This window comes from Scatophagus argus, chromosome 20, assembly GCF_020382885.2.
Source record: "Scatophagus argus isolate fScaArg1 chromosome 20, fScaArg1.pri, whole genome shotgun sequence".
Lineage (NCBI taxonomy): Eukaryota > Metazoa > Chordata > Actinopteri > Scatophagidae > Scatophagus > Scatophagus argus.
Genome location: NC_058512.1, coordinates 15,103,214 through 15,126,769, shown reverse-complemented (window position 1 = coordinate 15,126,769; position 23,556 = coordinate 15,103,214). Strand labels below are relative to the sequence as shown.

The 23,556-nt window shown below is 39.1% G+C and overlaps 1 protein-coding gene across 1 annotated transcript in view; it reads left to right on the top strand.

Moving 5' to 3' along the window:
* Positions 1 to 1,487: 1,487 nt before the first annotated feature.
* The window catches only part of lrrtm4l1 (leucine rich repeat transmembrane neuronal 4 like 1), a 41,208-nt gene continuing 19,139 nt past the window's right edge, over positions 1,488 to 23,556 (top strand). The window contains exons 1-2 of the mRNA XM_046375682.1: positions 1,488 to 1,987; positions 18,108 to 19,738. Coding sequence (XP_046231638.1) covers positions 1,984 to 1,987; positions 18,108 to 19,738 — 1,635 coding nt within the window. The 5' untranslated portion in view covers positions 1,488 to 1,983. The remainder of the gene's footprint in view (positions 1,988 to 18,107; positions 19,739 to 23,556) is intronic.

Here is a 23,556-nt window from a genome sequence, read left to right as displayed (position 1 = left end):
TAAATTCATTTTATGGCTCTTGTCACTCCTTGTCTCGAGTGTCTTTCCTGACTGAGCTACACTTCACTAAATTCAGCTTGATTCAATTTTGAGAAATTGCAGCAGCTCAATGCTGTACAGTAGCACCGTATGATAGGTAAAAAGCTGAAGGGCAAAATCCTGCACACACCTGAAGGTGAAATGTCCAGCTTGTTAGGTGAAGTCCATCCAAAGATAAAGAAATGGAGTTGTTAGTAGGTGAATGGCTCAAAGAAACTGAATAGATCTCACATTCAATGGAGCTCTGACCCATAAAGCATAACTATGTGGTCAAACTGACGATATCACAAAGCCAGATACTAAAGCTGTTTTGCCCACAGCAGGATAAAACAACTAGTTAGGTTGGAAAACATGCTGGTTTGTTTCTCTGTTGCTCCGCTTGTACTAATCTCTTTCCAGTTGTTCTTGCTTTATGGTTTTCTATCATACATGCACACTCCTTTTGAAAATCAACATAAGATCATACGTATATGATTACACAATTAAAATCGTCTCTGTGTTAGTCAGTTAGTCAGTCAGATGTAATTAAAAAAAGACACCTGAAGACAGAGGAGTTTTTTTTTTCTGTTCTTGCTCACTTTTAAGCTCACACTTCAAATGTTATAATGAGTCACCACATAGAGTGACAAGGCTAAACGGAAAGACAGATCAGTCTGGAGCTATTCCTTGTAATGGGCAAATTTCTTATAATTTATTATCTTTTTTCATCTCTTGTGTCTGAATCATCCGGAACCAGTACTGAGGAATTAATCACAATATGAAGAGATTAAGGAAGGTGGGACTAAATCAAATATTTGAAAGTGTTATGGAGTGTGGATATAACTTCAAATGGTTATAGTTCTAATCAGAGAGAAACACAGTGCAGTTCTGCCACTGCCAGAAAAGGCTCAGCTTTTTAAACAATACAACAATCAAAAAAAAAAGAGAGGGCTTCACAACGGGAAGAATAATACAAAAACATGTCTTGTAAAGTCTGTTCAGCAGTGTCCTTATTCCTACAAACCTTTTGCATTTAGCCTTCCCACCGCAATAATTATACAAGCAGAGGTGGGATCCGCTAGGCTACCCACACATTCTATAACGATGACCACATACAGTATAGCCTCCACAACAACTGCATAATTGATTTAAAGGAGAGAAAGCATGGCAGAGCGCGAGACGGAGCCTGCCTCGGTTTGTTTGTGTTGGTGTTGATGACGATGAGGAAAGCAGATCAACGAAAACAAAACAGACAATAAAAAGGCAAATCTCCTACTTGACCAAATATCTGCCCGCAGCTGTTCAACACTGCACCTAAATGCTCTCTCTCTCTCTCTCTCTCTGTCCCTCTCTCTCCTTTTCTTTCTCACACGTGCGCGGGCACACACGTCCCCCACGCAGCCTGGCGCGCACTCGCGAACCTGCTAGCCAATGCACTGCACAGGAGTCCCTGACAGTGCCCGCGTTCCTTCGCTGCTCCACTGGATTGTTTGCGCAGAGGACACCTGCCTGCGTCGGTGATTGCGCCGATCTTCACGGAACGATCCAGCGCGTTTCCACCTCATATAACTTTTGCGACGTATGACTGTTGCTTTTCTGATGTTTGTTTGCTTTGTTTGTTTTTTTTTTATTATAGGAACCTGCTCTAGACTGTTTTTCTCTCAGCTGAAAGAAAACCCCTGTAGAAGCCAGGCATTTGACTTCCAACTTAGGGCTTGATGGCACGGTTATCTGTGGCAGGTCTGGAAAGTTGTGTTGCGTCAGGTAGCATGGGCGTAAACTTTAAAAGCTTTTCATAATCAAGAGACAGTTTTTAGAATGAAGGCAGGTGAGTCACCCCTCGCGTGAGAGGCGCGCAGAGCTCCGGGGCTCTCCAAGTACTGGAAAGGAAAAGCACTGAGGAAATCGTGATCTGTGCGGCGGATTGCGCCACGGAGGACGAAAGAAACGGACCGATGATCCATCATGGGTAAGTAAGTGGAGGGCTGCCTCATTTGAAACGATTGCCGCCAGAGGATGAAGAGCCCTGGAAGTCTGCAAATCGCCACTATTATTAGTTGAGCGCACTTGTGGTCCTTATAAGAAATAGGGCTTGATTTTTCTCCTCTGGCGCATCTGTGAATGTGTGGATGTTCAGAAAATTTCCCCAAGCCTTTCGCGGCTTATTCCTGCGCAGCAAGCATCTCGAGTGTTTCAGTAGCAGTACTTTTGCCTAATATTTCTGCAAATATCTCCCGAGGGTTTATGCATTTAAGTCCAACATCAGCGCTGAGAGGTTTTCCTTCTCTATTCATGAATTTTAAAAAGCATTTACTGCATGCGGGAGTGTTGGTGCTTCCGAATATGAAAAGGAGGAGAGACAATAATTCTCTCACCTTTATGATGTGCAAGTGAAGTGGTCCAAAATCGTAATCAGTCGTCGTGGGTCTAAATGCGAGTGCACAATGAGTTGAGACTCAATAATAGACCATTATCTGTCAGATGGCGTTCTTGATATGCTGCAGCGACAAGTTTATTCACTAAATCTGACCAACCTGACTTTAAATGGCCCAAATTTGGTGAGATGTGTCTGTTTTCTGTGGCCTCTCCCTCATCTTCCCCCCAGTCTCCCCCTTCAAAGCCTTGACACGTTTTGACTCCTATTTCTTCTACCTCCTCTCTTCTCCTGACAGCTCTGGGCACCTACTGTCTCATCCCACACTGCCTATCACCTCCTCCATTTTACCGACTGTGGGTGCTCTAAGGCTAAATTACCGCTCAGCCTCATGAACCCCTCAAACCCACACTTCTCTTCAGTGTTTCAGCTTTGGGTTTCCTTTTTTTAATATTTTTTTTGTGTGTGTGTGGGGGAGAAAATGGGGTGACGGCGTTGGGTGTGTGTGTGTGTGTGGGGTGCTCAAAGGAACTGAAGATGTTCGGAATTGTCACTCACTATGTGATGATGTGACTTTCAAACAGTCTGGAGCTGTTTCAGTGCCAAGTCTCACGATGTTTAAAGTCCTTTCTTTCAGTGCAACTTCTATTGTCGAATATCTCAGTGAAGGACTAGCCTATTATTCAAGCGCGTGCGCTCGCACACGCGCACGTATACAGGGAACAGGATAAGTGCAGAGAGAGCAGCTTGATTTGTTTTTAAACTGCACCACTGTGTTGTTATTCTTCTTATTATTAATTTGGTCTCGGCTCCTCACTTGTTGGATTTATGCTGCTGTTTTGTTTCATTTTTATTGTCTAGTCCCAGATTGACTGAAAAGCTGACACAGGCTGGAGGGATGCATGCTGCCCACACATCTGTGTAGAAATGTGGCATTTTTAAGTAATGAGCAGCTTAGTGCAACTAATGAGTGCATACTATTACAGTTTTAATTATGTCATCACAATTACTATTGGCCAGAATCAGTGGTTACATTTGTTAGGGTACTTCTGACTCTCACAATATCCTTTCTTCATCCAGCATCTCCTTTTCCTCATACAGGGACAAATTAAATGGGAACTAAAAGTTTGTATTGCTTTCTGGGCTAAATATTTTTCCAGCTAGCAAGTAAGTTATACCTGTTGCACAATCTTTAATTCACAACACCAAAGTATTACATTCAAATTGTGTTGAACAAAGAAAAGCAGCAAATTGTCACGTTTGAGAAGCAGAAACTGCTTGATAAATGACTTAAGTGATCACCAGCTGTTGCTAACAAATTCTCTGCTGGTTGACAGTTGTTCCAAAACTAGCCTCAAGTTATGTAATATTTATTTAAATGAATAAAAGTTAAGAAGGGAAATATTTTTGACTAACAAGCTCAACACTGATAAATTTGAATCACCTATTTGTGGTCCAAGCTGTGAAATTTATATTCAGACCTGCCTCCCACAACAACAGAACTGCACAAAGAAACTACATTTTCAGCTGACAGAAAGAAAGGGCAGGGAAAAGTAATGTGAACGAACACAGGGGCCCAATGGTCTCCAGTCCGACTGAATACACTCGGCTGCTGTGGTAGAACTTCTTAGGCAAAAGCAACCTCGCAATTACACTCAAATAATCTTCAGTTTATTTCATAATCCATCAGTTTCCTGAAGCAGAAATCGGTCCAAGGAGGACATATCTGGAAAGCCTAAACAAAACTTCTTTGAAAAAACAAAACAAAACAATAACCTGTGGACTCAGTTCACTCAGTTCAATTCCACTTCTCCAAGCTTATTAAAGTGCAGATAATTAGAAGATTAGTGTAGTTTACAATTTTGACATTGCCATAAATCCATTAACTTTCCCTGCAGCTGTAAGAACATTAAACAGTCTTAGACAGCAGATGTGGCTTTAGTTTCTCAGCTCTATAAATTCATTATCATAGTCAAAGTGCCAGGTTTTAATGGGATCAAATAACCACCTTTAACTGAAAGGCAAAGTCTGGAAATTGGTTTTGCAGTGCTTCTTTGAGAGCCATGCACTGTATATGACTAAGAAAGAATTCTGCATTTTTATTATTTTTTTTAAATAAAAGATTATATAATAAATATAAGATAAATAAACTAACCTTGAACAGTTTAAATGGCTGCAACTGTAGCTCTTTTTAAAATGGCTGAAGCCATCAATAATGATTATTCTGTCAGTCTGAGGCATGTATCCTTATACCGAGTCTGACTGAAAGTCCCCATCAGCCACTTTTTTGCAGCAGTTTAGTAATAGTCATTTCCCCACTACCCACACACGCCATCAAACCGTCAAAACACAGCATATCACGCAGAACTCTTTCATTGTACCTTTAGGTCATTCATTTTAATTTTGAGTGCTGGAATGGCAACGCTTATTTCAAGTTTGTATTTCTCTTTTTTTATTTGTCTTTTCATGGTATTTCTGTCAGCACTGAAGTCATGCAATGAAATATGCGCTTAGACACAAAACTGAGAACAAAGTGTGGCAGTGAGCAGTGGGAGACAAGAAAAAACGAGAAAAAGATGGTAACAAGAGGCACGTGATAATGTATTGTGTATTTTGTATGTTATTAAAGCACAACACAGCCTACGTGTGGTTGTCATAGTTTTATACATCTGATTATGTTGGCCTTTTTTTTATTTTCATACTCCTCTGGCCTAAATAACAAAACAGTTCATATATCAGTGCCATCCAAAGCAGCATCTACTGCTTTCTGATCTGCCACCAGTGTGGATAAGATTTGGTTAAGTTTAGGCCAATCAGTTCAGGTTGAGGACAGATCATGGTCATGGTTAAAAGTAACCAACCCTGAGCTGAGGTGTTAACTGTTGTTTCCGGTGTCACAGTCCCATTATAACAACGCGACACTACTTCCACTTTTTTGCACAACCGCAAGAGGCCACTAGTCAAAAAACAAACATGGGTTATGTTAAGTATTTCCAGTCTTTCAGTCCAGTTTCTATTTATCTGACTATATAACCAACAACCAGAGTTCAAAGTTTAAAAAAAATAAGATCCTTAGTTATTATGACCCTCTAAAGCTGAGCTAATCTGCTTTGTCAGGACTGTGTGGGTGTGGTTTGATTAGATCTGATTGAAAGTGGCCTGGCAACATAAGAAAACAACCCAGCAACTGTCATCATATAAGGCTGAATCCTAACATTCTCCAGCAGAATCCCCGCTCTCTTCAAACCAGTGAGAGAGCGGAGACAAAAACACACATATAATAATCTCTTATGAAATATAACCTAGTTGACAGAAAGAAATGAATTCATGTAGCTCATAATAAAAAGCTGATTTAGAAATTAGGTCTTCGGGGCCTTTAAACAAATGACAATTGGTTTAATTTTTCTGATGAGGACAACCTCTTTGTGTGAATAATGAAGCCCCAGAAGGCACATGGAGAAAAATACAGATAGGAAAGGGGGTGGGAGTCTATTTTTGTATCCTCTCACACACCTTTAAAGAAACGGGTTAATGTTGTTCCAGGCCACTAGGATATTAAAAAAAAGTGCCAGCAACAGTAACAGTTTTAGTGTGCATCTCTGATAGTGTGAACATTCAGGTCAGGAGCAATATTTGAATGCATGATCTGTGTTCTTTGTGCCAAATGTATTTTTTTATCCAGTTACTATTTGTGAAGCTGGTGCTTTTATTCTGAAGGATTCATGTCAGATTGGTCGAAAAATGCAAAAGTAGCTATTTTTTTTCCTTACATTTGTAATGTTCCACATACCTTCCATAGGTCAAGTAATTATTATGATATATGTCAAACATAGTGTCGTAGATTTCTTAAGGCAAATGAGACAGAATATACAGAAGAAATAATTAAACTGAACCTGATGCACACTGCATTTGCATAAAGTGCAGAAATTTTGTTTAAAACTAAATATTGCTTTTCACACTTCTGAATGGGTTCTCTTCTGACCTTCAGTGACTACGAGCGTACCGCACCACATACACACATCATCTGCGCTGTGAATTCTTCATCCTCTAAAACAGGCTTACCTGACAGTAGCCAGCTTAAATGTCTTGTTTTGTGCACATCTTTTGCCATCAGCACTCATATCGATCAACGCAGCTCTTTGCCTCTCGGCACACATTTTTAAACCAATAACTTTTCTGTGTATGTCTCTCTGTGTGTGTAAGTATATAGGTCTACAGGAAAGCCATTGTCAGTCACTTTCCTGATATGTGTGATACAATGGACCTGTGAAGTTCCAGCTACCACTTTATGACAGGCTAAGTCCAGAAATTAAGTGTTGTGGGTGTCAGGGTTTAAGACTTATAGTTTTATATACTACTTGGTACTAGGTTATTTCAACTGATAACTTAAAGGTATTGAGTACCGATACACAGCCGTACCTTTTTAATAGAAATAAAACCCAGTCAGCTCTTTTGCATATCACTGCCCACAGTCATCAAATAAAAAAATACTGTATGGTATTAAGCATATTGTCAATATTTCGACAAAAGATAGAAGATTATAATTATAAACTGAAAATGTCTGCTGCAGCAGCAGCAGCAGGGTCACAGCATGGACTAGTATGAGTCAGATTTCACCCATCAAATGACAAGACTAAGGATAGTTGACCGCCAAGATGACGACAGAGAATTTGGTGTCAAAGCAAAAGCACCTTTCTGGCAATATTTTGGTTTTAAATCTGGTGCTAATAGGGAACCTGTAATGTCAGTGAGGTAATCAGTAAATTTGTCTGATGAAGGGGCAGCATTTGGAAACAGCACCTCTAATGTGGACAACCATAAGAGTGATTAGACCAAAATGGGCCCTGCAGCGAAAGCTCAACCAGTGAGGCCAGATAGCCATACTTAAGTGGTGCCTCCCAACCCTAATGTTATAGATCAAAGTATAAACTCTACCGATACTGAGCGTGATGATCAAATATTTTTTCTTGTAAAATGTCATTGTCAGTGTAAACAACTGTGAAACTTATACAGTTCATTGCTGTTTGAGGCAGAAAGTATGATGTAATAAGGTGTTTCAATATGAGGTGATTATTCAAGATAAATTAATCCAATCAGATTTCTTAAATGTCTGAATCTTTAATATAAATATAATTCCTAAATATCAAACAGTTTCCACTGGGCATTAATTATTTTTATCATTAAGTTTTTTCTTTTAGAGAAAGCATTAAACAACTGCCAGTGTCTACGACAGATAAGATAAGGAGTGCAGTGCAGCAAAAAAAAGCAGATATCGAGGCAAAAATAAATTCTTTACCCTCTTTACTAACTTCAGTTATCTATTGCAGCACTTTTTCTCTTCCATGGATCCTCATCAGTTACTAACATCCCGTCAGATCAAAACATTGCAGCAACACATAATTAAAGTTTTAATGGGACTACAAAGCAGTCTGCAGATACCACTTCTGCCTTGACATCTATTAAGTACCACATTTTCTCCTGTTCCCCTTTCACTTTTCAAACAGTGCATATGCTGTTTTTTGTTGTTTTGTTTGTTAAAAGATTTGTTGTTGTTGTTTTGTTTTTAATAGCCAGTAGGCTTCACAAATATGCTCAAACCGGTGTATGATTACTGGATATTGGTAAGGCCCAGAGTCACTAAAATATCAGGCAGCACTATGGCTGAGAGAAACTGTAGGCACTGGACCAGAATGGTTTGGCTGAATTCACTTTTCCAAGTGGACTTCCATCCAACATGTCTCATTAGGGCTGTCTTTTTCTACAGCGGGCAGCTTTCATGGACACACAAAACCTACTGGTGTAAAAATGTCAGCATTCAAAATAACCAATTAGCCTTTTTAAAGGTCCCCTCTTAGCAAATTATGTTTTACACCTTGGGCAAGTAGACTAAATGGTTTCTACAAATAAGCTGCAAAAGACAGTGATTTCTGTGAACTCTTTGTTATTGACTTCTATAATTTTTTTTGTTTATTTGTTTTGTTATTTATGTATTATTTATTGGGGAGCCTAAAGGTCAAAATAATTAGCTGATTAATCACTTAGCAAAACAATTTAAAATTGCGCTGTCTCTCTCACCCACAGGATGGAGTATTCTTCTCCCTCCTATCTCTCACATATGCATTAGGAAAAGTTAGCTTTCCTGCCACACTCTTAATATGACAAATTTCATTATTTCCTGTGGGGGTTTAGTTACATTTCCTGTCATTTATTCCCCCAGCTGTCTCTCAGACTCCCAGGCTTCTAGTTTCACTGTAGCTAAGATCACTAATTACAAATGTGTTTTGTTTCCTCCTCTTACCATTAATTGATTAATTAACAGTAGGAGCAGCTGTTTTTAGATTTTATACACAAAGTTCCAGTTGAAAACTCTCTGGCGCATTAATTTAGAACTGCAAACAAACACAATCGTCTTAGGTATCTTAGGTGGTTTCTAAAAGTTTGTCCACATCTGCCAGCCAATCATTATTGAGAATTGATGCTTATGATAAACATTAATCAACAGATATAGTGACCAGCAAGGCTGCACTACACTTAATTTGAGAAATCAACATATGTTACAGCCAGTTTCTCTTGTGGAGAGTTCTATGTGTCGTATGTTTCTAATCCTATTGATCTGGAATGTTAATGCTTTGACTTAGAAAATCAATACACCTAATCATGGCATTAGGTCTTTAAGTGGTAAGAATTCAAGCCTTTTTCTCTATCTTATAAAGTGGCCAACAGGCAAAGCTAGAGTAACCTGTCTGTCTTCATTCCCTCTTTGATTGTTGTACTTGAATAGGTCATGGACTCACCAGATCTCAATTATTACATCCCTCACAAATCCCGACAGAATAACTGAGCTAACAAAATTGATTGTTCATTTCAATTAACTATTGAATGGGTGCTGCCCCATTTAAGCTGTATTTTTGCCATTTCTGGTGTGATATTCACTAACCATGCTCTACTTTTCCATATATCTAATTTTTGTTGTACCAAATAGTGCGTATCGGTGACTCCTCCTTCTATCTCTGCATGTGTGTGCATCTTCAGTAGTAGTAAAGTAAGCTTTTATCATAAATCAGATGTTTTATACTGCTTCATGCTTTTGCTGTGAGCTGAAATTATAGCTGACTCCAATTTTCAAATTAATGGATGTAAAATAATGGGTTTTAAGTGTGTAAAAGGTACTTCATTTCAATATTGTAATGCCACTCTGTCCAATTAATCACCTTTGCATGATGGGCCCCAGGACTGGTAATAAGTCACATACTTCTGTGCCCTGAAAGTATTTTTAATTTTAGGTGCCTTAAATCTGAGTGAACACACTCAATAATGTAATACATCACACATGCTGTAGCGCCCTAGAATTTTGCTTGCCTAAGCTCAATCACACATCACACTCTTTAAAAACCCTTGGTTCCCCGTTTCAGAGAGGAAGACAGTCAGGGAAGGAAAGGAAGGTGGGGATGGAGGAAATAAGTCTATATATGAAGCTTTAAGCTCTGTAAAAAAGACATTATATATGGCCTCTTAGCCTTTCCCATCGAGTATACCCTGTATATGTTTTATATATTTTTTAAGGAGAGGTGGCAAAGAGAAGAAAAACGGGATGGTGGCGATGGGAGGGGTGGAGTGGCAAATATGTAATATGTAAAGTATATTCTAATGTTGTACATAATATTAGAATTAAAAGTAAAGAAAAAGTGTAGCATGTATTCAAATAAACCAATACCTAAAATGCTGATTACATTCCTGCTTGTCTGTAACCTTGAAAAGCTGATATAAAGAAATTGTTCCTTTTAATGTGTATAACCTGTGATACAGTAGAGCATTTAATAAGGAATAGTAGATATATTTTGTTTTCTTGCACAGTTTTCATTTCTTTGAAGTGCCCCAGTGTGCGGCCTTAGCACTTCTGGCCACCCCACTTGGGCACTCTGGGTAATAGCCTTTGCATCAGTGCTCAAAGCAACGTACATTCCAATGAAATATCAACTTGTCGCACAGCCAAGGAAGACAACAGCGACTCTGGGCCTGCCAGAGTACACTCTGTCCTCAGGGGGGGCTGTCTTACTTTTATGGGATTTCACAGAGGCTGCCATTGGAACGTGACCGTAGGTGAGGTAATTGGGGGGAAGATATATTTTAGGAAATTAAATTATTTAACTTTTGCTGCTTTGTGCATTCGCAAGCCCATTATAGTTGACATTTAGTATGAATATTTGAGCCTAACTTCAGCAATCTACTTCCAGTCAGTCAGTAGTTGAGCCCAGAGGGACACTAGAGAACAGAGTCTACTCTTTAATTGATATTTATGGGCTCCAATTGCATCTTTATCAGACGTAAATTGTGTTGCGGCAATATTCATTCCACACAATAAAAGAAAAAGCAATATGCTCCAGTTTGCTTTGAGGCATAACTACCCATCTTGTCCTTCACTAAGAGCACTGTTCAAGTTTAACAAGAAGAATTACAATTTAAATCAACTTAAAGTCAAGATTTTACCATTGCAATATTTTGAATAGATAAAACCCAAAACAGATAGAAGTTAAACGGGCTCTGCCCCTTTTTCATACTTCAAAGTCTGTTTACGGGTCTTGGGAAATTCAACTGCAAAAAGTTGTTTAAATTCTTCACAGAAGGAAATGTGCAAATTTGATAAACTGCCTCAAGTGATGGAAGAAGAATTTATGGAATAAAAATAAAAACTGCTCTGGTTCTGCTACATTGCATTGGCTCTGAGGTTTTTGAAGATGGTACCAAACCTTTGTTGGTTGAGTGTTCTGTATAGAAAAAATAGAGGTACTCATGTTCTATGATAACAACAATTTTACAGTATTAGAGAGATTCATGGCCTACCACACAGACATCATCAATTGCCATTCAAAAAGTGGGAAAAAGACTTGGGACAAACAACACGTCTTTATAAAATGACTGAAAAGAGCATGGGACAGACATACAAGTTCTGTGTTGTGAAACTGTTGTGGTTTGGTTGGATTGAGGTAGCAAAAAACTGTTTGATTAGATTTAGGAAAAGATCATGGCTTTGGTTAAAATAAGGGTATCATGCAAAAGTTACATTACGTACATGATGTTATGTAAAATAACTCACTTGACTTTTTGTTTCTTATGAGACATAGACAGAGACCTCCCGGACTACCATAGGTAACCAGTGTAGTTGGATGAGTAATGGAGTGACATGATCCCGTTTGGGTTCATTAAAAACCAGATGTGCTGCGCATTTGTAAAGGTTTGACTGCACATGCTGGGAGGTCCATCAGAAGGGCTTTGCAGTAGTCAAGGCGGGAGATAACTAGGGCCTGTACAAGAAGCTAAGTGGCATACTGAGATAAATGAGGTCGGATTTTTCATATGTTGTAGAGCGCATAGTAACAGGAGTCAGAGAAGGACAATTGGTCATCAATCATGACACCCAAGTTTTCTGCCACCTTAGTAGGGGCAAGAGTGGTGGAGGCAGTTATTATGTTGATATCGTTCCGGATACAGTGTTTGGCCGGAATAACCAGGAGTTCAGTCTTAGAAAAGTGTAAGTGTAGAGCCTTCATCCAGGTAGAGATGTCAGAGAGACATGAAGAGATTGGAGCTGAAATAGCAGAGTCCCCTGGTGGGAACGGCAGGTAGACCTGGGTGTCATCAGCATAGCAGTGATATGAGAACCCATGTGAGTTGATTATAGGCTCTATGTAAGTGGAGTATAATGCAAAGAGAAGGGGCCCCATCACTGAGCCCTGGGGACCCCTGTGGATAGCAAGTGGGGTGTGCCCCAGCCATGACACATTGAAGCAGTGCCCAGAGAGGTAAGATTTGAAACACATATGTGCTTTGCCTGAGATGCCCATGTTTGAGAGTATAGTTAGCAAGATGCTGTGGTTAACAGTGTCGAAGGCAGCTGATAGTTCACGTAGGATGAGGACCGAGGACTGACCTTCAGGAGAAAATTATGTACAGACAGCAGGACCGTTTCAGTGGAGTGACCACTTTTGAAACCAATGCAGATGACCTATACAGCTGTATTTCAGGAGAAGATGGGAAGTGATGGATTTATCTTTGTGGCAGTTACATGAAAGTATACTTCTATATTTCTGTAGTACAAGTTGTTCACATCTCCAAGATATAAATTCCACCAGATATGAAATCTCACCTCTGGTGCTGATTGGTCATGCTCTAGTAAGAAGGGAGAGCCAGTAAACAGATGTGTGCAGCTTACCACATGAGATCAAATCTCCTCTGAGGGGGAACAGATAGCAATGCTGTATGAACCATGGCTGCAGCATTTGATTTATTTTAAAGCCTCTAACTTCAAGTGTTTTCTTCCCACTGTGATATATTTTTTGATTTTGTTTGATTTTGCTAAATCTGTTTTCATGATTTGTTTTCATTTGTTTTCATGTTTTGATGATTTATGTTACATATTTTGCAGTTCTTTCTAATATAACATTTCAGCTTTCTAATGACACCTGTTACTGAACAGTATAGCATTTGTAGTGTGTTGTGTAGTTTAATGTATAAAAGTGCATGCAATCAGGCATCTTTATGTGTGTGTTTAGTGTGTGAGATCATGATGCACTGTTGTAAAAATCACAAGTAACCCTCCAGCGAAGTCTGAAAGAATAATCCTGGTTACTGTCAACCTGATATATTTATTTGTATGTATAGATGTGGCAATTACGGCTGTGTTGGTTGTACTAGCACTCATCACCCCCACTGTGATTAAAGGAAATGAGGAATCGCCGAAAATAAAGTATATTAGTATATTCAAATATATAAGGTGTGCGGGAATCTTACACCTCTCCAGATGAACATGATTTCTACACAAATCATTTCACTTTACCCTGAGTTTGACCAAACAATATTTAAAATGATTACCACTTAGAATATTTATTATAACTAACTGTATAGGGATACATCTGATGCAACTTGCTGACTGTCTGATCACCCTGCATATTCATATTTGAAAAGGACTTAAAACAAATTTAAGAGCAGACATTGAGTCTGGAGGCAGAAACAAAAAGGTGGTAGGACTGCAGAGAAACTGGAGATGTTCCTGCAGTAAGTGCTGAGAGTGGGACCTGTTCATGCCACATGGAAAACAGGTGTGTCCATGCATGAGAGTGATTTATCAGGAGCACTTATCAACACTGTCATCCCAAAGAATTTGTTTCAGCTCCCCAAAATCAACTCTAAGGCAGAAGCTCTCCATATGATTAGGAAAAGAGGTTGCAAAAATAAAAACAAGGTTTAGTGTTGCTGTCAAATTGACAACGTGTTGCCCACAACTTGAGTAGTGGGGCACAACTTCAGTCTCTATGACCCACAGATAGTGTTACTTCATGAAAACTGCACCACATGTATTTTGTTTTCTACTACTTCTTTGGCATGAAGACATGCTACATAATTCACAGCCTCAAACAGGTAAACAAACAGTGTGCAAGTTGAGCTGGAAGTAGATCCATATGCAGTTAGCCATACTAGCCATATTAGGAAGAAGCATTCTGTGTGGACTTCTGGTCAGACTCAGATACGAGTTTTTGAAATTATTCACGCAAACATGTTTATTTTGACAGCTGCAGGAAGCCCCCAGAGCGCCCCGTGATATATGCTGTTTAGGATCATCCATTCTCTGAATTTCTTGGTGGCATGTGCAAAGTTAGCATGATCAATAGACCCTTAGACCCTTAGATTCTTAGACCATCTGATCCATGATAAAAGAGAAAAAATATGAGTAATGTCTAAGCAAAACACCACATTTAATAACTGAATAATCATTAATGCTTTACATCCTGCTCTGTAAAGCCTCCCATAGGAACCCGCTTTTTATTAGTTGTCTGTTTCCACAGAAATCCATGCTGAACTAGTGTCTGTTAATTAAAGGTGCTGTCATGCGGCAGCATCAGTGAGCCAGAGGCTGGATGTTGTGGCTTTTTTTTTTACCATCTAAAATATATATAAATCCCCTTCTCAGTTTTTATTAGGGGCACAAGCATGCAAGAGCCCAAATGCAGTTTAAGTGATACGACATGGTAAGGTTTCCCTGAGGGCTTCACAAAAGATCCTTCTAAATGTTCCGATGGGATTATCATTTAGGGAAAACTGATGACTGTGTATAGTGCTGTGAATGCTTGGCCGCTTCACAGAGTACCTAATGGAGGTGATGGAAGTGGCGGTGCATCTATTGCTTGGAGGACTCTTATTTATAGCACACATTTTGTATGACATGTATCTCCACTCATTCTCATAAACGCTCACTAGAGCTTTCTTTCTTTTGCATATTCAAAAAAATCCAGCCATATTTGACTTTTTTTTTTTTTTTTGCTCCTTGTGGCTCCTATATGTTATTTTTATAAATACAAAAGGTTAGTTACTTTGAATTTTTTGAAGGAGGGTTGTATAAGGGTACTTATTTATAGTGTAGTCACTACAGTAGATGGCAGTCAGCACGCCCCCAGTTTGGAAAATGCAGGCCAGCGTATGAATTAATTGTGGAAGGGGCATCAGCAAAATGGATTTTAGTCCCCTAAAATTATCACAATAGGTATATACTTAAAATTTTATTTTTAATATTTTCACAATTTACCTTGCTGTCAGACAGTTCTTTCTGACAAGGAAGTTAAGCTTCTCCTCAAAGCTATCAGACCCAAACAAAACCAGTAATTTTACATTGCCGAACACCAGAGTTGCTCACCTACTACTACTACTAAACTACTACACAGAAGGATAGTTATGCACATAAATCATTTCTTGCCATTACATATTATTAAATAGTAAACTTAAAAGATTGTGACTTTGATAAGAACAGATCCATTATATCTATCGAGATTGTGCACTAGAGCATGTACCCCAATTCTTGTTGCACAGTAGTAAGGAATTTACAATTAGCACACGATATACCACTTACATCCACGCATTTCCAATAGACATGAACTGAAAGTCAATTACCAAGTTATATATCAAACTGTGAATTTGCTCACTGTTTCAACTCATTACAGCATGAAAAAATTCAGTGGTAAGGACTGCTGAACACTGTGTACAAATTTTAAAACTAAGGATTTCATTTTTTTTTTAATTCAGTCACTAGTAAAATATAATTATCAGAAGGTAAGGTAAAAGTATTTTTTTTTGCTTGTTCTTATTTGGAAACAAACCTGGCTGTACTGTACTGCTACTCGTTTTAGCATGAAATTGTCACAGTGCTGTATGACACTCCCCAAGTTGTGGTATAATGATGCATAATAATGTGGCCTGCACTCTGTTACAGCCTACTACAGCAGATTGTAGACAGACAGTGCATCACACGGAAATGACAAGGGATTTTCTGTACATAAAACATGTCTGTCCTGGAGATGAGCCATACAGTATATTAAAGCAATATATTAACAATTGTAATGAACATTTCCAAGAGGAATTGCTAAACACTTTACTCATCCTTCATTTACATCTTTATGATGACTTGTCATTGTGAAAATAAAGTCACTACAATGCAAATGATTTATAAATTTACTCATGAGCATAAATTCCTGCAGTATCCCATAATATCTGCTTTTTCTCTTTAATAACATCTTTCTGTTATTTTACGAGCCTTGTCCAAAGTCAAAATACAAAAAACATTTGGTGTGGTGTGAGTGCTCTAGTCCTTTTTTAGTACTATTTTTTGAGGACCAAATGTTAGACTTTGAGCAGTGGGCTGCACCAAGCGCCCGGGGAGCATATATTGGGGGTTAAGTGCCTTGCTCAAAGGCACATCCGCCGGCTAAGGAGGGTGGGGACATTATCACTCCACCACACTCAAATTTTTCCTGCCCGTCTGGTGGGCGAATCGAACCAGCAACCTTCTGATCACAAGCCGCTGAGTGTATTGTGAAGGTCCTTACAAGTGTAGTAGTATGTGTGTGTTGTATAAGTAGAGTAGTCAACTTAGATACGGATCTGTGGGTGGCTAACATCAGGTCAAGTGTTCATAAGTTATATTTAAGTATGCATGAATTAAAGCTAAATAATCATTAGGAATATGATTTCCCTGCTATGGAAATATGTGTTTTCTCATATTGGCAACCCTTGTGTAAGAGAAAAGATAGGTAAGGGTATTCTTTATTTTTATTTCTTTCAATGTATAATAAATGTAGAGAATTACAGCCAAAAGTCCTGTGCGGTAACAGTACTTTTAAAACAAAAATCAAATGTAATAACTAAATGGCCTGAAAAGTCAACCACTAAAACTGCCCCATAATGTAATTACATATATCATGATTAATACTATTGTACAGAACAACTGTTTTATTTTTCATTGTATTTTCAAACCCCCTCTTAGGAAGATAATCTCTCTCTCTCTCTCTCTCTCTTCCTGTCTCTCTTGCAGACACACACACTTGTAATCTTCCCAATCCAATAAATGATAATACTCCCACCACTCAAATTATAAACGCAATACATGTGGCAGCATTTATTATTAAAAGTCACTAGACCTTGAAACACTTTGTAATATAAAAAAGAAAATCAAATCTATTCTAACTACTGCTTTGTACATCTCTACAATGCCGTTTGTTATCCCTGCCTTCACCAGCTTTCTATTCAGAAACACTGCTGTTTCGGTCTGTCCAAACAAGATTAACGCCATTCCTCCCTTTATGCCTTTGTAAAGTAGCTCCTCACTGTTAATTGTCAAATCTGATGCTGCTGTCAGCAGAACAGTTGCTGAAAAGCCAAACATGAGAACAGACAGGTTCCTGAGGGTAGGTGAAATTCATCTGGAAGAACCATTGTCTTGAGATATGAACATCAATAGATAGATGAGCATCACTCAGAGTGAGACCAGAGGAGAGCCCTGGGTCAAAGATGTCTCCCTTGACATTTAGTGCATTAGAGCAATGACACATCTTTTAATATATTGGTTCTGTACCTCTGGAAACAAAAGTATATGGTTAAAGGTCCAATTCTCAGTTTTAATTTGAAAGAGCTTACAACAGGCCCCCAGCTGTATTGTCCAGCTGGGGGCCAATTGTCCTAGAGTATTCATGCATAAAGCAGGATTGTGAAGTTTAGGTTTGTTGCTGACACAGATGACAAAATATTTATATATTCACAGAGTTGCAATACAGTTTACATCAATAGTGACAAATCAAAATTAAGCTCTAGATCATCAGTTGTCCTTCTTTTGGAAGGAGAGTGCTAATTTTTAAAACAAGTTTAAATTAAGTACTCTTTGGACAATGTAAACAGCAAGCGGCAGTTGTTCTATGGTCTGGTTTATAGACTTACAATACAGAAGATGTACAATACAGTGTCGAGTTCATGATATGCAAATTTTAGTTTGTGATTCATTGATGATTTGTTGCTTTACAAATAAGTATCAGTATTAAAGAAACCAGAAAACAAATCTTATGTTAAAGCCATTATTCCATTCATATTACTTCAAAAGTAATTTTCAGAAAAGACAGCTTTCATGTTGTTCTTCTGATAATAACTCTTTAATTTAATTCCAGTTTTTCTATTTATATGATTAAGTTCCTCTGGTACTATTTTATCAAAGAACTTTAAATTACTTCTCACATGGTAAATCTGTTGGAAAAGTTGTAAATCCTCATTGCTTGAAAGAGAACGCAGAATTTTGATTTGTCCTCAGCTTATTTGCACACAACATTTGAAAATTGTGACTGATCTTCAGCAAAGTCATTAAATACCTCTCTTTTCTGTGTTTTTCTCTTTTATTATCTTATAGGTTCAATGTTCTGTGATGGACGACTGACACACCTTCTCTTTCCTCTCCTCCTCCTCTTGCGGGCTCCTCTGTTGCTCAGCTTTGGTGAGCGCACCTGCCCAAACAGCTGCCGTTGTGAGGGGAAAACTGTCCATTGTGATTCCGCTGGCTTCTTAGATGTCCCAGAAAATGTCTCAGCAGGCTGCCAAGGCCTCTCCTTGCGCTACAATGAACTGCATACCCTGTTACCATATCAATTTGCTCACCTTGGTCAGCTTCTCTGGATATACTTGGACCACAATCAGATTTCAGCTGTTGACAGTCGAGCATTCCAGGGGGTACGCAGGCTTAAAGAATTAATACTGAGCTCTAATAAGATCACTTCCCTGCACAATTCAACATTCCATGGAATTCCCAATCTTCGCAGTCTGGACTTGTCCTATAACAAATTGGAAATCCTGCAGCCAGGTCAATTCCATGGCTTACGAAAACTACAAAACCTACACCTGCGCTCAAATGGTCTCTCCAACATCCCAATTCGAGCATTCCTGGAATGCCGAAGTTTGGAGTTTTTGGATTTGGGCTACAATCGAATCAAGGCCCTTACTCGCACTACCTTTCTGGGGCTACAGAGGTTGATGGAGTTGCATCTGGAACACAATCAGTTCTCACGGATCAACTTTTTTCTTTTTCCACGCTTAGCCAACCTAAGATCACTCTATCTGCAGTGGAACCGCATCAGAGTGGTCAACCAGGGCCTTCCATGGACTTGGTATACACTGCAGAAACTTGATCTGTCTGGAAATGAAATCCAGACCCTGGACCCTGCTGTGTTCCACTGCTTGCCCAACCTTCAAGTTCTCAATCTGGAATCCAACAAACTGTCCAATGTAACTCAGGAGGCAGTGTCTGCATGGATCTCACTCACCTCCATCAGCTTAGCTGGGAACATGTGGGACTGCGGAACTGGCATATGCCCACTTGTGGCTTGGTTGAGAAATTTTCGGGGAAGTAAAGACACCACAATGATCTGCAGCAGCCCAAAGTATCTCCAGGGAGAAAAAATTATGGAGGCCACAAGGAGCCATGGTATTTGTGAGGAAACTGATTATGTTCTGACTGAAACACCCTCACCAATGTCTGAGTTAATTTCTGAAGCCACTGCTGAACCAACTTATGCCCCTACTAGTGGCTCTCCACCTGTCCCACCAACCAGCACCTTTGGTCCTCCCCCACCATATAGACCTCGACCTATTCCTCATCCTACATTTCCAGGGCATATGAGCAAAGACCCAAGAGACTCAGTTGCTCGTACGCGACCCACTCTTGTACCACCTGCAGAAATGGAGCACATGACTCTGCACAAAGTGGTGGTGGGCAGTGTGGCACTTTTCTTCAGCATGTCTCTACTCTTAACAATTATCTATGTGCTATGGCGGCGTTATCCAGGTGCAACCAGGTTGCTACAGCAGCGATCCATGGTGGGGCGGAAGCGTCGCAAAAAGAGTCCAGAGCCAGAGCAAAACCTGAGCTCCCAGCTGCAAGAATATTACATGAGCTACAACCCTGCTGCCACACCAGAGGCATTGGAGGTGCTAGGCAATGGCACTGGTTCCTGCACTTGCACAATTTCTGGCTCCAGGGAGTGTGAGGTATGATCCATCGCATCAGCCTAAAAATAAAAACTCAAAATCAAAATACAAAGGCTCAACAGAGAGGTAAATCCTTTATCAAATATGCCCTGTAAAAAGACACTGTTGAATCACAGTTAAGCACCCTTGACACCATGTTCATAAGTTGCTAAAATTCAAATGTTAGATGTCTCCAATTATTCAGGTTTTCCATTTAAAACCTTAATGTGGAAAAAAGAAAACAACTAATTTTATCCAGGGAAAGCAATCGACAACATGGCTACATAGGCCCACATTAGAAAAGAAATGCAATACTGAATTTTGTGCTCTCTGAGGTTAATTGTGTTTGGCCTTAATTACTGTTCTGCGACAAAATCTCTAATCTCTTATTTGTTATCTAAATTCTCATTATATTATATCTACTTAAAGGAACCATGAATAATTGGACACTAACTATTCTGCATCAGCATGGCTCATACATGTTTTACACAATTTGCCAGTTGTACATTTGTTTGTACTCTATTGAACGTGTGTGTGTGTGTGTGTGTGTGTGTGTGTGTGTGTGTGTGTGTGGGTGGGTGGATGTTTGGGGGTTGGGGGGTTATTAATGATCATGATTTGACCGTTTTGCTCTCACATATTGGTGGTGGCAAGTCAAAGGAATTCCTTGAGAGACCTTAAGTGTGGATTATCAAGCAATGAGCAAGTCAACTTGCTCATTAAAAGGTTGGCCATCAGGTGACTGAGGTTTGTGATCTGCATGGCCTCATGTATGGATGTATAGTGTAACTGCCCTTCACCTTTAATCTTGCTGATGTTATTTTTTTGGAACAGAGAAGACTTCTGCAGTCATGTGGGGAGATTTACATTAACTAGCACAGAGGCGAGGCACTACAGCAACGTTTTAAAAATTAACTAAAATATTCTATCTGCAAGATAGTTTGTTGAAAAGCTTGTTGAAAGAAGTACTAAATAAAAAAAACATCAAACTGTATTCACTCCCAGTAGTTATGGTAAATTATGATACCTTTGAAATAACAATTGAAACTCAATGTGCAAAACTTTAAATCCTGAGGGTTTGAAATTTCATCATCTCATTATGGTGAAAGTATAGTAAATTAGCTATTAGCTCTAAAAAAGCTATTCGTTTTATTCTGCCTCACAGATCTCCAAACATATAGCTGCAATCAGTTTGTGCCCATAGTGTGTATGCATATAATTTAGTAAGGTAGCATCTAATCAGTGACTGGGGCTGTCTGGGATTCATCTGTGCACTCTCTCTGAGTGAGGGAGAACTTCTAATGTATAGGCAAGTGTCCAGTAATTATCTGTAGTATGTTGTTTCTGCTGCTAGGGGTCTCTCAATAAAAACAAAACAAAAGACGCAAGTAGCGTAAAATAATGTTCACTGTTGTCTTCACTGTTCAACAAGCACCATTGCAGATGAAAATGTATCTGAAGTTGGTTGAGGTAATGTTTAAGTTTTACTCACTTAATGTTTAGTCACTTTTGTGGAATTCCTTAACCACTCACTGACTCTCTCCTGGAAGTTAAAGTGACAGGCAAGCAAATGGAATGCACCATTGCAGTGAATGTGATTATGGATTTCTCTGGGTTTGAACATTGTTGGAGACATTTGGGAGAAGGTAATATATTCTCCAAATGCTGAATGACACTGAGGTATTGACACACTACAGATTAGACTGTGCATGGGTAATGTTTGCGTTCAGTCTCATTAGCGATGCGTTACAAAATAACTCTATACAGCCAGAAATGAAAGTGATCACAACAATAAGATATTTAGCAACTGGATGGAAATGCAAGAGTGCAGCGGTGACCAGAGTCTGTCACAACCTTTCACCAGCAGAATGATCACACTAACAATTACAGCACTTTCATCGTCCCCCTCTGACCTCTGACGTTAGACTACAACACATACCACTGTTTATTACACTCCTTACTAATCCAAACAGCCAGAGGGAATGAAGCATATCTGCTACACTATGTTCACACGTACCTGGCTTGCTCTGTAAGACAGATTTTCCTCTTAAAATGGTTTTACACTTGTTAATATTAAGTAGGTGCTAAAATAGGTATTAAATAAGTACTAAAATTATCAACATGTTAAATAAATGTTAGCAAATAAGTATAACAACTATCAGCATGTGAACAGGCTACTGCAGTAGGCCTTTCAGACAGTATGGCTTACAATTTACTCAGTGGAGATGTTCTTACATGGAAATACGTAACATCATTTCATCATGTGTCATACCTAGCAATGGGATCAACCACACCTCCTCCTGAAGATAAAAATGCCTTGCTTGCTTCCTTCCTTACTCTGTGAATTTTCCTAAATCACTCTGAAGTGAAGTGAAGAAGGGGTTTTCTGAGAGTATTTTCAGATTGTTTGTGATTATGGTTGTTTAGAGTAGGAGACGCTGGAAATTGGTCGACAACAACAAGATCTCCTACATGAGAAAAGACACAATCATCTACATCTACACAATCTGACCAAAGCAGTGCTGAAATGACTGCAAAGTCGTCAGCTCTGACAAATATGGTACTACCACTAATACATTCAACTAATTAGAAGGCAGGTAATTTTGTGTAACCAGTAGTGCTGAACAAGTATTTTGATTTTGACATTGTGATTTTAAAAGTTCAATATTCAAATTGCCGGAATTGCAATTGTAATTGAAACTTACATAATTAACAGTGCCAACCCAATGTTAAATTTAAAGCCAATAAGGATGCTATTCATGCAGAATCCATTCAGAAAGCATCCATGTCTAACTGATTTGAAGCTGCTGCCATGCACCATGCTAAATATAATACAGTATGTCATAAATTCAGATTCACATCATGACATGTCAATTTATTTTGGGACCTGAAAAGACTCCCAGAAAAGGTTGGGAGATCCAGGCTCAGGCAGTGGTTGCTGTGTTAGTCATACATCTGGCACCGAGATGCAGCTTGACTGCAGTTCGCTACAAAACAAAGCAATGTTCTGATTTTCTCTTCTACCATTGCAAGTATTTCTGGAGCAATCAGGGTCAGTGTATTGTCCCTCTCAACATCACAGGAATCCAAATCTCATCACCTCAAAAAACAGTCTCTCCTTTTCAATTTCACTGACGGGTGTCTACAGTAGTTTCTTGGGGGAAACTCTACACTGTTGCTTATTTCAAGTATTTAATAACCGAGAAGGTGGCGTAAGCCTCATTGAGTTTGATGAAAATGCCATCTTCCTGGCCAGCACAGCTGGCTGTGCCTTTCTTTATGACTCTGCTCAGCACCAGCGCAGTTCATGTGGCTCTCAATGTGGAAAAACAAAAGCCAACACAACACAAACCCTGCTGTGGTGAGGATTCGTTGAGGTCTTGTCAAGCCTGGCACAGAATGGTGTCAGAGCTCAGCGGGATATAGTCGACTGTCTTTTACACTTTAAGGTTCTGGGGCTGGAAACCCCAAACTTGAAAGCCTCAGACAAGTGTTATCATTTACTCTGCTTGATTAGACTTCTGCCAGGCTGATGATGGATGCAGCTGTGCTGGCAGTTTGCTGAGATCACCAAAATTCATTCACTAATACAGTTGAATGTGAGCAGTTGAATGGGAAATACAGTTCATGTCATCTTCAGTGGTAGTTACTGGAATTGACTGAAAACCTACAATATCTGCTGAAAAAAAAAATAAACAAAAAAACACTAACGCAATCAGAGAATGAAAAGGTTGCCTACATAAAAGCCTGAGCAATTAATTAATTTAATGTCAAATTACAATTTTTATGAGTGCAACATTCAGATTGCCAGAGCTGTAGATGTAATTTTAACTTAAACA